Source organism: Vidua macroura, chromosome 22 (assembly GCF_024509145.1).
Source record: "Vidua macroura isolate BioBank_ID:100142 chromosome 22, ASM2450914v1, whole genome shotgun sequence".
Lineage (NCBI taxonomy): Eukaryota > Metazoa > Chordata > Aves > Passeriformes > Viduidae > Vidua > Vidua macroura.
This window is the reverse complement of record NC_071592.1, coordinates 5,609,079-5,623,466: the sequence shown is the minus strand read 5'-3', so window position 1 is coordinate 5,623,466 and position 14,388 is coordinate 5,609,079. Positions and strand designations below refer to the sequence as shown.

The window sequence follows — 14,388 nt, the reverse complement described above, 5'->3', positions numbered from 1 at the left end:
TGTTTGTCTCATTTGAAGTGTGAAAGGAGGAGAAATGAGGTGCCAGGGGTCAGTATCTCTTAGGGGAGGATTTCTAACCCTTCCCTGCTCCCTTCTCTCCCTTTTCTTAGAGCTTCTGCCAGCCCCTGCCGCTTGGATCACCTTTCAGAGACAGGAAGGGAATTTATTGTTCCCTCCTTTTCTGTGTGAGGACTTCTCTTCCAGTAACACCCACACAGCTTTGTACCTGACCCATGCTCCCATGGCCTCTACTTTGCTCCTGAAAGGAAGGAGCATTTTTCTAGTAAAAATATCTACAGGCCTTTGCAGGAGTGACTAAAGCAAGATGGGTTTTCCCAGAACTGCCCGTGGTGAGGTAACGTGGTTCTGGGCAGAGGTTACTCCATACCCTGTCATTAATATTTACTCCTTGCTGGCCCCCCTCTCCAATATTAACCATGGCAGGAAGGATGGGTGGCCGAGTGTGCCGGATCATTTCTTTACCCTGTTCCCATCTCATTGGGCACAAAGCAAACCCACCTCCGGTCCAGAGGTAGCACAGAGGCACAGAGCCAGGGTCTGCTCCTCGGTTCCCCCTGGAGAATCATTCACTGAGGGATCCGTGGTGGCTAATGCCGTTTATTAACAACTGCTTGCGTCAGCGCTGCAGCCCTAATTCAGGGTGTTGGAGTGGGTTTGGAAAGGGCAGGATCTGCCCTGTGAGGGGGCAAGGAAGCAAAGGGCTAAAGCTGTAAATGGGTTTCTTGTAACTGATTTCAGCTCTAGGGCAGCTGAGGACAAGCACTTCCTTGGCAAGTCCCCAAGGAACTTGCTCAGGCCCTGGGGACCTCTGTTCCTACCTTTCTGGAGTGATCCCCAAAGGGGTTGTGGGCTGATTCGGGGCTTAGTTAAAGGAATAAATACAGCTGTTGCTGCTCCTCATCCTCAATCCACCCCTAGCAAGATAAATTGGATACTTTGAAAGGAGGTGGGAGAAGAGAAGGATTCCCGACATCCCTGGCAATAACCCCAAACTATGTCTGGGGTAGCTCAGTCGCTATCAGGGCAGCGAAGCCTGTTCGGAAGTTGCTGGGTTGGTAGTGGAAAAGTTAAATCCAGTTTTTTTTTTCTGCTGGCAAATACAGCATGTGGGGAAGCTCACAGAGCCCCGGGGCATATGAAAAGGGCTGGTCGGTCCCTGCGGGGCTGTGCCGCCTCCCACTGCCCAGCGCGGCTGTTCCCTCGTTCCAGCCGGATTTGAAGGCGATATTTGTTTTAGAGGGAGCGAGGACAGCCTGGTTCACCCCTCGCGGCCGAGGAACCGGGGCCAGGGCCGGGGCGGGACCGGGGCCGGCGGGGCGGGAGCGGCGGCCCCGGGGGCGGTGAAAAGGAGCCGGGGGGTGCCCGAGTGCCGCCGCCGCCGCCGCCCGCCATGAGGGCAGCGCTCGCCCCCGGGGTTCGCCTGCTCCGCGCCCTCCCCCGGGACAGCCGGTGAGCGGGATCGGGGAGCGGGATGGGGGCACGGCACCGGGATCGGGACCGGCTCTGTATATAGGGACCGGCACTGGGGTCGAGACTGGCGCTGGATATAGGGACCGGCACCGCTGGATACAGGGACCGGCGCCGGGATCGGGACTGGCTCTGGTTGTAGGGACCGGCACTGGGGTCGAGACTGGCGCTGGATATAGGGACCGGCACCGGGATCGAGACTGGATGTAGGAACCGGCACGGGGGTCGGGTCTGGCTCTGGACATAGGGATCGGGACCAGCTCTCGATATAGGGACCGGCACCAGGATCGGGACCGGATATAGGGACAGCCGCTGGGATCGGGACCGGCTCTGGATATAGGGACCGGCACCGGAATCCGGACTGGATATAGGGACAGCCGCTGGGATCGAGACTGACTCTGGATATAGGGACCGGCACCGGGGTCGGGACTGGCTCTGCGCAGAGGGATCAGGACTGGTCCTGGACATAGGGACCGGCACCGGGGTCGGGACTGTCACCGGGATCGGGACTGGAACCGGGATAGGGACTGACATCGGGCAGGGAGGGTGTCGGGATAGGGACGGTCTCTGGAACGAGACTCACTCTTTCGTGGACCAGCACTGCAATAGAGACTGGCCCTGGACATTGGAGCCGACACCAGGATGGGGACCAGAACCGGCGCAGGGATCAGCCCCGGGTTAGGGAGGAGGGGCTGTCATTCTGCCGGGGGCTGGTAACCACTGGAAGTGGAACCGGGATAGAGACTGGCCCTGGGCATAGGGGCTGGCACTGGGATGGAGGCTGACCCTGGAACAACGGACCGGCACCAGCATGGGGTGGACCAGCCCTGGGACCAGCGCCGGACTGGAGACCACGTGTCTGGGGACTGACATGGGGACAGGGATGAGGGGTCACTCCCCCAGGGCCCAGCATTGCCCTCAGGCACTGTGAGATGGGATCAACCCACACCGGCTGCAGCCCGGGGCTTGGGACTTGGCCTGGGGAGGGGGAGCCTCGAGATGGGCAGCAGCACCCGCCAGCCTCCAGATGTCTCAGGCCCTCACACTCAAAATTCAGTGGGATGTGGCCAAAACAGAGACCTTGCCTGCTGCCTTCTTTTTTGACGAGGTGATGGGACTGCTGCCCATGTAATTTCAATTAATATTTGGATTTTTTGAAGCCCATTGGCAGACACTCCCCCTTGCTTTTCCATCTGCTGGAATTTTCTCAGCCAGAACATGTAGGGTAAAAAGAAAAAGCCTGACACCCAAGAGTCTGACCCAGGGGGCACTGCATGTGAAGTTTATCTTCCCCTTCCCTACCGTGGCCTCTCTGCTCCTCTTGGATCAGCCCTGCAGTCACTAGCAGTGATTTTGGGTGGTTTATTCATTTTTTGGGGTGGGAAGCAGCAGTTTCTCAGCCACAGTGCAGCCTTGGAGCTGGCATCATAGCACAGGGATTTGCAAGGCACCCGTCACTGCTGCAGCTCCAGGGAGAAGTGAAACTGCAAAGAGGAGCAGGATGGGTCAAAACCACCAAAGGAAAGGTTGTTGTTTTTTTTCTAAACTTGGAGAAACCCCGTGACATGTCTGTGTGCTGCAGCTGCCTGTGACTACTTGAATCCTCTGTGCTGTCATAAAACCCTTCCTGAAGGGAGGATAGCTCCTTCAGAGATACTCATCTTGCTCCAGAGTGCTAGATCCTTCTTGGGATTCTCCAGGCTTTATCTGTTAGCTTTGATGGGTGCAGCATCCCCATTTCCTGAGCCCAGACTCCCCCTTCCCCTGCATTTAATCCAAGCAAAGAGGATGAAATGGCTTTTTGGTGGAGGAAGGGGAGCTGCCTTTTTTCCCTGCTTATCTTTGATTAACCCTGGGAGTGATGATGAATCAGCACAGTTTCCACTTGTGACACCAGGAAGGCACTTGCTCACCCTGTGTGTTGGTGGGATGTAACTGCTTGAGGAGGTGGAAACACTGCTTGACATTCCCCACAAAACTCAGCTGATCTTTTTAAGGCACATCCTGGGCTTTTCTGGGGGGGTCTGCTCACTTCCTGACCAGCTCAGCTGAGCTGGTTCAGGTCCCCAGTCCAGTAGAAGAGTCCCATTGGGTGCTGAAGCCACCCATCCCTGTCCCAGAAACCCTGACCTCTCTGCTTCCTTCCTCCCACAGCTATCGGGGACTGACTCTGGTACTGACCTTCCTCTCCTACACCAGCTACCACCTCTCCCGAAAACCCATCAGCATTGTCAAGGTGAGCTCCAGCCTCACCACTACTGTGGGGACAGGGAACCTGGAGAGGGCACATGGGGAGGAGGGTGCTGACAGCACTTCAACTTCACCCCCCCTCTCTCTCTCCCTGCAGAGCCAGCTGCACCCCAACTGCTCGGCCTTGGGCCCGAACCCCCACAATGACTCCAACAGCACCACATGGTGCAGCTGGGCCCCCTTTGGTAAGGCTGAGCCCCCCCCAGGCACCCCAAAACCCACACTTGTGGCAGCCAAGTTGGACTCCCTCCATTCCCTAATACCAGATCGTGGCCGGGGTTTGGCAGGGAGCCAGCTGCTCATTAGGCACCGGAGGTAATTAAGTGATGAAGGTCTGTCCCATGCCCCTGGGCCGAAGGGCAGCAGCGGGTGGTGAAGTCCATCCACGTCCATCCACGTCAGGACCAGGTCCCAGTGCTGATGGCACCTGGCCATGGCCCCAGAAACCCCCATGGAGACCAGGCTTTTGGGAATGTGGGAGAAGACCAAACCAGCAGCCACGGGGAGGGGTCCCAAAATGGGGGCCAGGCTGAGGTGGCCCTAATATTTGTTTTCCAGATGGGGACAACTACAAGGAACTTTTTGGGGCGCTGGATAATGCCTTCCTGGTGGCCTACGCCATCGGGATGTTTATCAGGTACCCAGGGCCTTCCCCTCCACTCACCAGTTTGCACCAGTCCGGCGGAAGCTGGTTTCCATTGGGATGGGGTCATGCTAACAGGAAAGCAGCCAGGGATCCGCTCAGGATTCGGGTACTGGCTCGGTGTGATAATGCCCATTGCTGGCATCACCCGTGACAGCTTCTGTTGTGCTCTTCCCTCTCTCTGCAGTGGCATTTTTGGGGAGCGCCTCCCTCTGCGCTACTACCTGTCAGGGGGAATGGTTCTGAGCGGGCTCTTCACTGCCCTTTTTGGCCTCGGCTACTTCTGGAACATCCATGTCCTCTGGTACTTCATCGTTGTGCAGGTGTGTTGTGCTGGAGGATGCCCAGGCTTTATCACCATGGCCTCATCCCAGTTTTTCAGTGGCCTTCAGGGATTGGGGTGGCCCAGTTTCTGAGCAGGGCAGCACTGAGCATTTCCACTCCCCGCAAACCTGGTTGTGCGTGGCGTGGGCGTCGAAACTGCCGGGCGTGCCCGTCTCCGAGCGGTGCGGGCAGCTGGTTTGGCAACACCAGCCACTCCCAGTTTAGCCATGGGAGCAATGCAAACGGCTCCAGGATTGCCCCAGCAGGGAAAAAACCAAACAAACCAAGTGTTTTCTTAACACCTTTGGAATAGGGGTGGCTATTTTCGAGTCCAGTTGCCCAAAACAGTGCAGGGCTCCTTGGCTGTGGTCGGTGCTTGCTGGGTGATGCTCCCCATCTCTTGCCAGGTCTGCAATGGGCTGGTGCAGACGACCGGCTGGCCTGCTGTCGTGGCATGTGTTGGAAACTGGTTTGGCAAAGGAAAGTGAGTTTTTCTCCTACATGTTCCATGCCAGTCCTGGTCCCTGTTGACCCTGGCAGCCACCCCAGTGCCACTGACCCGGCTGTGTCCCCACCAGGAGAGGTTTGATCATGGGCATCTGGAACTCGCACACCTCCGTTGGCAACATCTTAGGCTCGCTCATCGCCGGTGCCTGGGTTTCCTCTGCCTGGGGCCTGTCCTTTATTGTGCCTGGCATCATCATCACCATCGTGGGCATCATCTGCTTCTTCTTCCTCGTGGAGTGTGAGTGCTATCATCTGGGGCACAGCAGACAACCAATATAATATATACAATTTTGCACCTTTCCCATCTCTAAGCATTTTTGGCAATCCCAAATACTTATTTCCAGCCTGTGTCTGGCATGGATGTGGATCTGACCACCATGGGGATGCTCAGCATCATTGGGGTTGTCCAGGCAGGCTCATTCCCCATACCAGTCACTCCTCTGAGCCTGTCTTTCTAGGAAATATCAGGGAAATCTTTTGGGTTTTTACTGGGGTACCCAGAGATGCAGCCTAGACCTGGGGGTTCCCAGCCCTTGTGAGATGCTGGAGGGAGAGCAGGAGTGGGGTTGCTCCAGGCTCTCCTCACAGGGTATTCTTTCTCCCTGCAGATCCTGAGGATGTTGACTGCAATCCACCTGTGCATCACGTGAGTCGCGCCGATTCCCAAGGGGCCTGCCCTGGGCTGGGTGTCGCTCAGGGCACAGTGAAACAGCTGGGTCATCAGGTTGTAATGGCAGGAATTACAGCAATGTTCAGTTGTCACAGGGGATGGTTGTTGCTCTTCCACTGGGAGCATCCTCTGGGTCATGCCCCGGCAGCAGAGCCAATGTTTCAGCCTCCTCCAGCCATGAGAGCCACATCTGCTGCTTTTGGCTTGATTTTAGATGGCTGCTGATGAGGATCCTGGAGGAGTGACCACCAGTGAGAAGGATCCTGAAGCAGTCATCTCCAACGAAGGCCCACTCAGCCTCTCAGGCCAGAGCAGTGGGGATCACTCCAACAGCCCCAAGGAGCCAGCTGAGGAGCCCGAAGCCATCAGCTTCTTTGGGGCACTTCGGATACCTGTGAGTGCTGGGATGGAGGAAAGAGCAAAGCCAGAGCAGCTCAGAGCATCCACAGGGCAGAAAATGGGAAAAACCCACCATCCAGAGGAGGCTGGGGGAAGGAGGCTCCTCTGATGTCCCCTCCTCTCTTCCCAGGGTGTAGTGGAGTTCTCCCTGTGCCTGCTCTTTGCCAAGCTGGTGAGCTACACCTTCCTCTACTGGCTGCCCCTCTACATTGTCAATGTTGGTGAGTTTTGGGGACAGCGAGACGGGAGCGAGCCTTGCAAGAGAAGCATCTCCTCACCCCTCTCCTCTCCCCCACAGCTCATTTCGGTGCCAAGGAAGCCGGGGACCTGTCGACCCTCTTTGATGTCGGGGGTATTTTAGGTTCGTCAACATACCACGGTGGAGGGGGTGGATCTGGGATGATGTAGGGACAGTCCTGGCCTTGACCAGTCTTGGCTGGTTACCCCCCACAGGCAACACCATCTCTTTCCCCCGAGAGGTTTATTCAGTGTTCACAGCACTCAGCAGGCAGCAAACGCCCCTCCATTTTATTTTGGCATGTTTGTTTTGATGAGCATCACAGCCTCTTTCCTCAGGTCTCTCTTGCTCAGGCATTCCTTCTCCTACAGCTTGCAAGCATGGAAGAGACCAGAGCAGCATGGAAGTGCTGAGAAACCATCTGCAGGGAGGAAGTGGAAGGGATAAATCAAAGCTCTTCACTCTGATATGATTATGTTTAACCTTGGGCTTATACTGGTCAGAAGATGGGGGATGAAAGAGCATCACATTGGATTTTGGGCTGAGCCAGGGCAAAGCTCTGCCTTTGGGGTGGTGTGACTGACACCTGCGACTCCTTCTTGTAGGGGGGATCTTTGCTGGCCTCATCTCTGACTACACTGGCGGCAGAGCCACCACGTGCTGCGTGATGCTGGTGGTCGCCGCTCCCATGGTGAGCTGTCACACGGGCTCAAAACCCTGTCACGAGGGTTTCCTCTGCTCCGGCTCCTTTGAGTCACAGCTGCCTTCCTCTTCCCAAGCGCCCGGGATAAGCTGGTCACGCGCCTGGCTCAGATGAGAGCTGGGATTGATTCACGTGCCCGGATGTTCCCGGGAAGGATGTCCAGCTCTAGGAGCTGGGGAGGGATTGCAGAGACCTTGACAACTAAAAAAAACCCTGTAGGCTTTTCCATCCTGCCATAACTCTGCTTAAAGCCTTGGGGGTCCCACCGAGCCGGTCCAGCTTTGTCTCTTTGATTTTCATCCCGAAAGCCCCCATGCCAGCGGCCTCACGCTCCACTGGAACTTGGCCTGGACGTCCTTCCCAGGCACCTGCACGGAGCTCATTTGGCTTTGCTTCCAGAACATGGCTAATTAGCTGTAATCCAACCCTGGCTGGCTCTGGGAAGGGAGCCTCTCCTGCTGAAGGAGCTGGCACATGCTGGGAGCAGAGGGCCTGCGTCACGTCCACGGCCCTGAGAGCACCGTTGGGGCAAATTATGTCTGGCTTCAGCTGTGGGACATGGCAGAGCCTCACTGGCCATAAATCGTGGCAGCACCTCTGTTTGCCAGCTGCCAGGTATTTCATCATGCCAGTGGGATGCAGAGGTCAGGGGTGCACTCAGCCCCTCATCCCAACTGGTGCTTGGCATGAGCAGTAATTCACAACCCCACATTCTCCATCCCATTCCCAGGGTACTGCTGCAAGGAAAACTCTTGGTAAAACAGCTGGAGTAGCCATAACTGGTTCACCTTGCGTCTCTTTTCCAGCTGTTCCTGTATAACCATGTGGGTCAGAACGGCATTGGCACTTCAATAGGTGAGGAGCTCCGTGGTGCAGCTTGGTCCTGTCACTGAAGTGGTGATGGAGGACACTGAGGATTCACCTGCCTTTATTCCTCCTCTTGAGCCAGGCTCCCAGGCTGAATTTGGGGGAGGGTGGTGTTGGATGAGTGTTCACTGCCTGCTGGGTGGGATCTTCATGGGAAAATGGAGATGCACAGGAGATGGATGCATGGGACAGCAGTGTCCACACACGGGCTGGAGATGATGGATAAAATGTCCTGCTGCTCCCTGCACCTAAAGATTTAATCTCTTCCTGGCTACCTCTGCAGCGATGCTGATCATCTGTGGTGCTCTGGTTAATGGGCCCTACGCGCTCATCACGACAGCGGTGTCGGCAGACTTGGTAAGAGGTGCACCTCAGACCCCGCCACGCTGCCCTTGCACACCCAGAGGCTGTTCCCTCTTTCCCAGAGCGATTTTGCTGGGATTTTTGCACTTTACCTTTGTTTTCCAATGCCTCTGAAGCCCAGTGGAGAAGGGTAGAGCTGTCACACCTGGTGCTGTGCTCCACACCCTCCCTTAAACACAGGGGTTTTTCACCTTGGCCACATGACTGTGTTTCAGCTTTGCTGCATCTCCCTCTGAGCACAAGCAGAGTGGAAATATTTGGTGGCAGATCCCCTGGGAATTTCTGCCTGCTGTTGGCAATCCAGGTTTTGCCATAGTTTGGCTGCAAGCAGCATTTGAGTTTGGTCTTCCCATCCGTGGCTTGGTCTGACACATGGAAATTGCTGCCTGGGACATGAGCCTTACTCTGGGAAATGCCAGCCATGCACCCCAAAGCTGCTTTTGCTCCTTATGTTTTATTCCTCCATCCTTACAGGGCACCCACGAATCTCTCAAAGGAAATGCCAAAGCCCTTTCGACTGTCACGGCCATCATCGACGGCACGGGATCTGTTGGTGTGTGCTGGGGGGTGCTGGGTGTCCTGGTCCCCTCTCAGCTGTGGACAGGGCTAACGTGGCTCTCGTGGCCCCACAGGTGCTGCGCTGGGGCCGCTGCTCGCGGGGCTCATCTCTCCCACGGGCTGGAATAACGTCTTTTACATGCTGATAGCAGCCGATGTCCTGGCTTGTCTGGTAGGTGTCCCCTTGGCAGGACTCCTTTCTCTGCCCTGGGGTGTCACAGGCTCCCTTTTAGCTGCCTGCTCACTGGTGGAGGGCACAGATGGCTCTCAGAAGACATCCAGGCACAGGGCAAACTGCAAAGGCCTGTGTTGGCTCTGTAGCTTTTCTCAGCTTTTACAGGGATGGGGTAACTGAGAGGTGTTTTAAACAGATAGTCGAGTTATCGCTTCCTTACTCGAGGCAACATTTTGTTCGTTTTCTCAACTTTTACAGAGATGGGGTGGCTAAGAAATGTTTTAAAAGATTTTATTCTACTATCAGTCTCAGTAAATAGTGAGACACAAAAAATGTAAAACTCAACACCATTCCATCAGAAACGAACCTATTTCCTAGTTACAATACCTTATAAATGTTTTTCAACCTATTAACTTTTACTGCACAATACTATTAATACTTTTAACTATTACTATTTTAACTTTTAACTATTACTATTTTAACTATTACTGTTATTATTTTTTAATCACCTATATTTTTCCCCCACATAGTCCTATTACAATACATTTTTCACAATTCTAATTCTCTAAGATATTTAATCTTTCTACAGAACCATATTTTGAAACGTATTAAAACTTATTTCTAGTTCAATCTCTCTCTCAACATCATCTCTATTGCATAACCTTCCTAAGTCAACACACCTTATCTCAGTATTTACATACAAATATACAAGACTCTGTAAACTTTCTATCAAGTTTTGAGAATTCTTTACAAATCTATTCCCCACAGACTCCAAACCTCTGCTTTCACTTCGCTTTTCCCAACAACCTCCTCCTCTCGTAGGTTTAGTTCATATGACCTTTGCTAGGAAGAGCTGTAGAATTGATCTCCTGGTGGTGGAAATACTCCTGCCAAGGTTGCAGTGCCACCAGCCTTGCAGCGATCCTCCACCTTCCTCTTGCAGCTCCTTGCTCGTGTGGTGGTCAAAGAGGCCCGTGGCTGGTGTGGCTCCATGGCGAGGCAGAGAGGGTACGTAGTTGCCACCCCGGAGTGGCCCCCGGTGCCACAGTGCCCAAGCACGGTGTCAGTGCTGCTCCAGAAGGATGTTTGTTATCCCTTGCTGTCTCTGCTGCATCTTCACGCGGGCATCGCGAGGCCGTCTGCCCCATGTCCCGCTCCTGTGGCCACTGAGACATTTCCACCTCAAGCCAAGGCAGCACCTGGGGGATTTTAGCCATCTGCACCTCAAAAAACACTTGGGGTGCTAAACGCAGTGTCCTTGTGTCTTTGTAGCTCTAGTGTGCAGCTAACAGAGTCAGTGATGGATGGGAAGTAGCTCGGTGTAAGTATCTTCACTTGAGCCCTGAGCATTAAATGCAAACACAAGCCTGATCCATTCTGATTCTGAGTTTCACTTTGCAGGCTCAGCCTAGAAATAGCCACTCCGCCAATCATTTAGGGCCGAGATCCACATTTGGGAATCAAAAGATCAAATTGCAATTGCCAGGGAAGGTGGGGAAGGTGCAGGAGGGTGGGGGAGCGGGAGGAAGAGGGGAGAGGGAGATGTGGCTGGGCAGTGCATCCTTGTCTCTGGCTGATTTAGCAGGCACTGGCCCTGATGCCAAATCGATTGGGATTGATTAATGCACTTGAAACAACTGAATTTATAGGCTTTGCCCACCTGTGCAACTGACCTTGATTACATGCAGCCAGGGCTGGCTAATCAAATCTGTAGGCGAATCACTGCAGCGAGTGTATAAATAATTTCCAAATCAGCACTGGCCTGGCTCCGATTGCCACCAACATCCTCATGTGACATCTAAAGGATGGGGCCACAGCCAGTCCTGGCAGTGGGGCTGCCAGACCCCGACCCCCTGCGAACATTTCGTCCCTTATGTCTTGTGTTTGCAGGTGAAAGAGCAATAGTCTGGGCCTCGTGCTGCGGTAAGTGCGGCCCAAATCTCCTTCTCCAGCTGCCGGTGGAGGGCTGCCAGGCTCTGCTCTCTTGTGCCGGGGCTGGTTAGGGTGATGACTGTCCTAGGGGTTGACAGCATCTGTGTTTGCACCAAATACTGGCTGGTTTCTGCTGGGGGAAGCAGCTAGCTCAGTTTGTGGCAATACTGCAGTGTCTTGAGGGCTTTGGGGAGTATCTCTGGAGCAGCTTGCAGAGAACGGGCACAAACGCTGTAGGATTTTTGGGACATTTCAGCTTGGCTGGAGACAAAACAGTGGCTGGATCTCCTCCTCGCGCCTGCTTCTCCTCCTCGTGGTGCGGATGGGACTGTGCTTTCCCGGCAGAGCTGTTTTCCCTTTCCATCTCTGGCAGCGTCGCAGTGTCCACCATCGATCCCAGCACCTGCGGGGCGGTGCCCTCCGCCCTGAGCCGCTCGCTTCTCTCCCCGCAGGTTTAAGGAGTTCTGACGCGCCCCCTGCGAGCCGCCCCAAGCCCGGAGCGAGGAGAGAGGCTGGGGCACACCGGGAGCGCGGGCAAAGCTGCAGCCCAGCCTCGGGCACGGCCCCGCGGGCTCACTGCCACCATAGGTTTGCTTCCAACGGAGGCAGGGGCGAGGAGTGGTCAAAGGGCCCTGGCCAAACGGTTTTCTGGGTCAATTCTGCACCATCGGCCGTTTTATTAATAAAAACGTGCAAAATCTGTGTGGCCGCTCCATGCCATGTCCTGACAGGCTCAGCCAAGTCTGTGAATGCTTGGGGGCAGTGATCACACCCCTCTCCTTGCTTTCCTCCATGTGCAGTCTCTTGTTTGTGAGCCTGACCCATCCAGACCCTGCTTAGTGTACCAATACCCTGCTGGGTGTTCCAGGATCTGGATCAGGAGGGTGATGCCAAATCACTTTAGGCACTGCCTCACCCACAAAAAGCTGCTTCTTCCGCACAGGGAACATCCCTGGGCTGAGCCCAAAACAAGCTAGGTTTACTCCTTGACACATCCTACTGCAAAAAGAGATTAAAGTCGATGTATTTCCTGATTATTAATATTCCAAAATCATATCATTGAGCTCCAAAAGAAGAACATGCATCAACCCCCACACCACGGCGAACTGCTCACACGCTCTGGCTGCTCTCGGTCCGGTGCGGGCAGCTGATGATCTTCGTTAGGCGCTTCTTAATTAGGGGTGGCCCCAAAAGGTTAAGACGGTGCCGCTGACTGCCAGCCCTGCAGGCTCCCCGGGCAGGGATGGGGCTCAGAAGCCCCCACGGTGTCAGCTGAGTGAAGCCAGGGCCAGCTGTGCAGCCAGCTGTGCGCTCCGGAGGGGGCCCCGACTTTAATGTGCGCGGAGCCGGGGGGCTTGGAAGCCACGGGATGTGTTTGCCGTCCCCTGGGATGTGTTTGCAGTCTCCTGTGATGTGATTGCATCCCCTGGGATGTGTTTGCAGTCTCCTGGGATGTGATTGCGTCCCCTCGCCACCGGAGGATCGCCCCTGGGCAGGCTCCGGCTCCCTGCCCAGGGCAGAGCAGCGCCCGGTGCCGGGGGCTCTGTGTGTGCCTGGGATAAATTGCAGCTCTAATTGACTTCACCTCCTTGGATCTTGACCCGAGGAGAAAACATCTGGGCCTGATGTGATTTTATTAAGTGTTGATTTCATCAGCAAAGGGGGAAAAAAGGATGGGGGGAAAAGAAGGAGGAAACTTGCTAGCCATTTGGAGCAGCTCCCTGTAAACCTCTGAGGGTGACGGAGTGGCACAGGGGATCAGGCAGCTCGGAGAGTGGCAGCTGCAGGTTTGAGGTGGCCAAACAGTGATGGCCTTCAATCTCCTCCACTCTGACTGGTGATGCTCAATGGGCCTTGGGGAGAAAAGCAGGAGAAATGATGGAGCAGGAAGAGAAAACCAAAATCCCCAGTTGCCCTTTTTCCCAGGAAAACATCGATCCTGCTGGGCTAAACCCTGATGGAGCTGTAGGGAAAGGTGTCACAACAGGGTCTGTCCTCAGCAGAGCCGAGGGGTGACCCTGCAGTGTCCCCAGGCCACTGCCTCGTGGCACTGTGGCCTCTGTGGGCACAAGGACCTCGCTGCTGGCAGAGATCCGTGAGCTGGGCTGAGAATGGCGCTGTCAGTGCACGTGTGAGGGAGCTTTCACATTGCTGGATGATCTAATGACCATCCTCTTGGGGAGGGGGACCTTGATACACATTTTCAGGCAAAAAGTCCCATAAGTCCTGACACGCATGGGCAACAGCAAATTGATTTGGGGATTTCCCCCCCCACTTTCTTCCTTTTTTTTCTTTTTTTTCCTTTCACCCCTCCTTCTTGTTCTTTCAGCTGCTTACGATTTTTCCGGGACAAATTTAGGTCTGGGCTGTGTCCCACTTATGTTTGGAAAGTCTGAACAGCCTTGGCTCCACTGCCAGGAGCGAGGAGAAAGGGCACATAGCCCGTGGTTGTCTTAAACTTAAAAAGAGCCAAATGCCAAAAAAAACCTCCAGATCTCACTGAGTTTTGGAATTGAAGGGTGAGTGGGAAGGCAGAGAGGGGATCCCCTGGGTTTGCCTTAGCCAGAAAAACTGTTTAAATGGAGCTGAGCTCCTCTGGGAGGAATCTGGAAGACAACTTGCCTTGCTCCTCCTCTGCTGGATAAGAGGCTGCTGCTTTTCCTCTGCCTTTGGCACTGTGAGCCCTGAGAGCATGGACACGCGTCCACCTCTGTCCTGTGGTGGGACAAATCCCACCTCAAACGGGCTCTTTAGGTTTGGTAAGTGTGGTGTTTGGGTTTTCCTATAGGTGACCCCACAGTCCCACAGCACAGCAATGCCATCCTCCAGGAGGCAGGCGGGGAAGTGGCTGCACGGATTTTGGAGGAATGCTGCTGGTCTGCTGGGAAGGTGAAGAGGTGGCTGGGGCACGGGCTCTAATTACCTATGCAAGGAGCAGCTGGCAAAGGCTGAAGGGCTTCTTAATTAGCAGCCAAAGGCAAATCAGGATCCAACAGCAGGGAAGCTGAAGTCAGCAAAGTCAAGGTGGAAATCTGAGGGCAGTTTTTCCAGTGAGGGTAATTAAGTGCCAGCAGAGAGCAGCGTGAGACGTGAGGAATTGCCGTCATTCAAGGACCTTAAATCAAGGAGAGGAGTTTCCCCTGCAGACACTCCTGCTCCTTCCACCTCTGCTTTGGCACTGCTCCCTGCCCTCCTCAGGGAGGAGGGAGCAGCTGCCCTCAGGCTGGTGAGCCTGGCACTACCCGGGCACCGACATCCTGCTGCAGGGGCA

At 54.8% G+C, this 14,388-nt stretch overlaps 1 protein-coding gene across 4 annotated transcripts; it reads left to right on the top strand.

Annotated features, from left to right (window-relative positions):
• Positions 1-1,401: 1,401 nt before the first annotated feature.
• On the top strand, positions 1,402-12,154 carry SLC37A2 (solute carrier family 37 member 2). 4 transcript variants are annotated; one of them, XM_053997005.1, is made up of 20 exons: positions 1,402-1,470; positions 3,643-3,724; positions 3,836-3,923; positions 4,297-4,375; positions 4,569-4,704; positions 5,113-5,189; positions 5,284-5,450; positions 5,821-5,858; positions 6,097-6,276; positions 6,412-6,502; positions 6,580-6,642; positions 7,125-7,210; positions 8,029-8,077; positions 8,373-8,446; positions 8,927-9,005; positions 9,085-9,182; positions 10,129-10,193; positions 10,458-10,506; positions 11,076-11,108; positions 11,570-12,154. In XM_053997005.1, exons 1-18 carry the CDS (start codon positions 1,412-1,414, stop codon positions 10,498-10,500), a joined length of 1,554 nt encoding a protein of 517 aa, XP_053852980.1. In that variant the 5' UTR covers positions 1,402-1,411; the 3' UTR covers positions 10,501-10,506; positions 11,076-11,108; positions 11,570-12,154. The 4 variants fall into 4 exon arrangements, with proteins under 4 accessions (XP_053852980.1, XP_053852981.1, XP_053852979.1 ...); XM_053997006.1 differs by lacking the exons at positions 10,458-10,506; positions 11,076-11,108; XM_053997004.1 differs by lacking the exons at positions 11,076-11,108; positions 11,570-12,154 and having other exon boundaries at positions 10,129-10,607.
• Positions 12,155-14,388: the final 2,234 nt, after the last annotated feature.

What these genes read in the sequence shown, in the direction of transcription:
- SLC37A2 (XM_053997004.1), top strand. Translation starts at nt 1,412, where the DNA reads ATGAGGGCAGCGCTCGCCCCCGGGGTTCGCCTGCTCCGCGCCCTCCCC. An exon ending in GCCATCGGGATGTTTATCAG is followed by an intron (nt 4,376 to 4,568) that starts GTACCCAGGGCC and finishes CTCTCTCTGCAG; the next exon opens with TGGCATTTTTGGGGAGCGCC. An exon ending in CCTCTACATTGTCAATGTTG is followed by an intron (nt 6,503 to 6,579) that starts GTGAGTTTTGGG and finishes TCTCCCCCACAG; the next exon opens with CTCATTTCGGTGCCAAGGAA.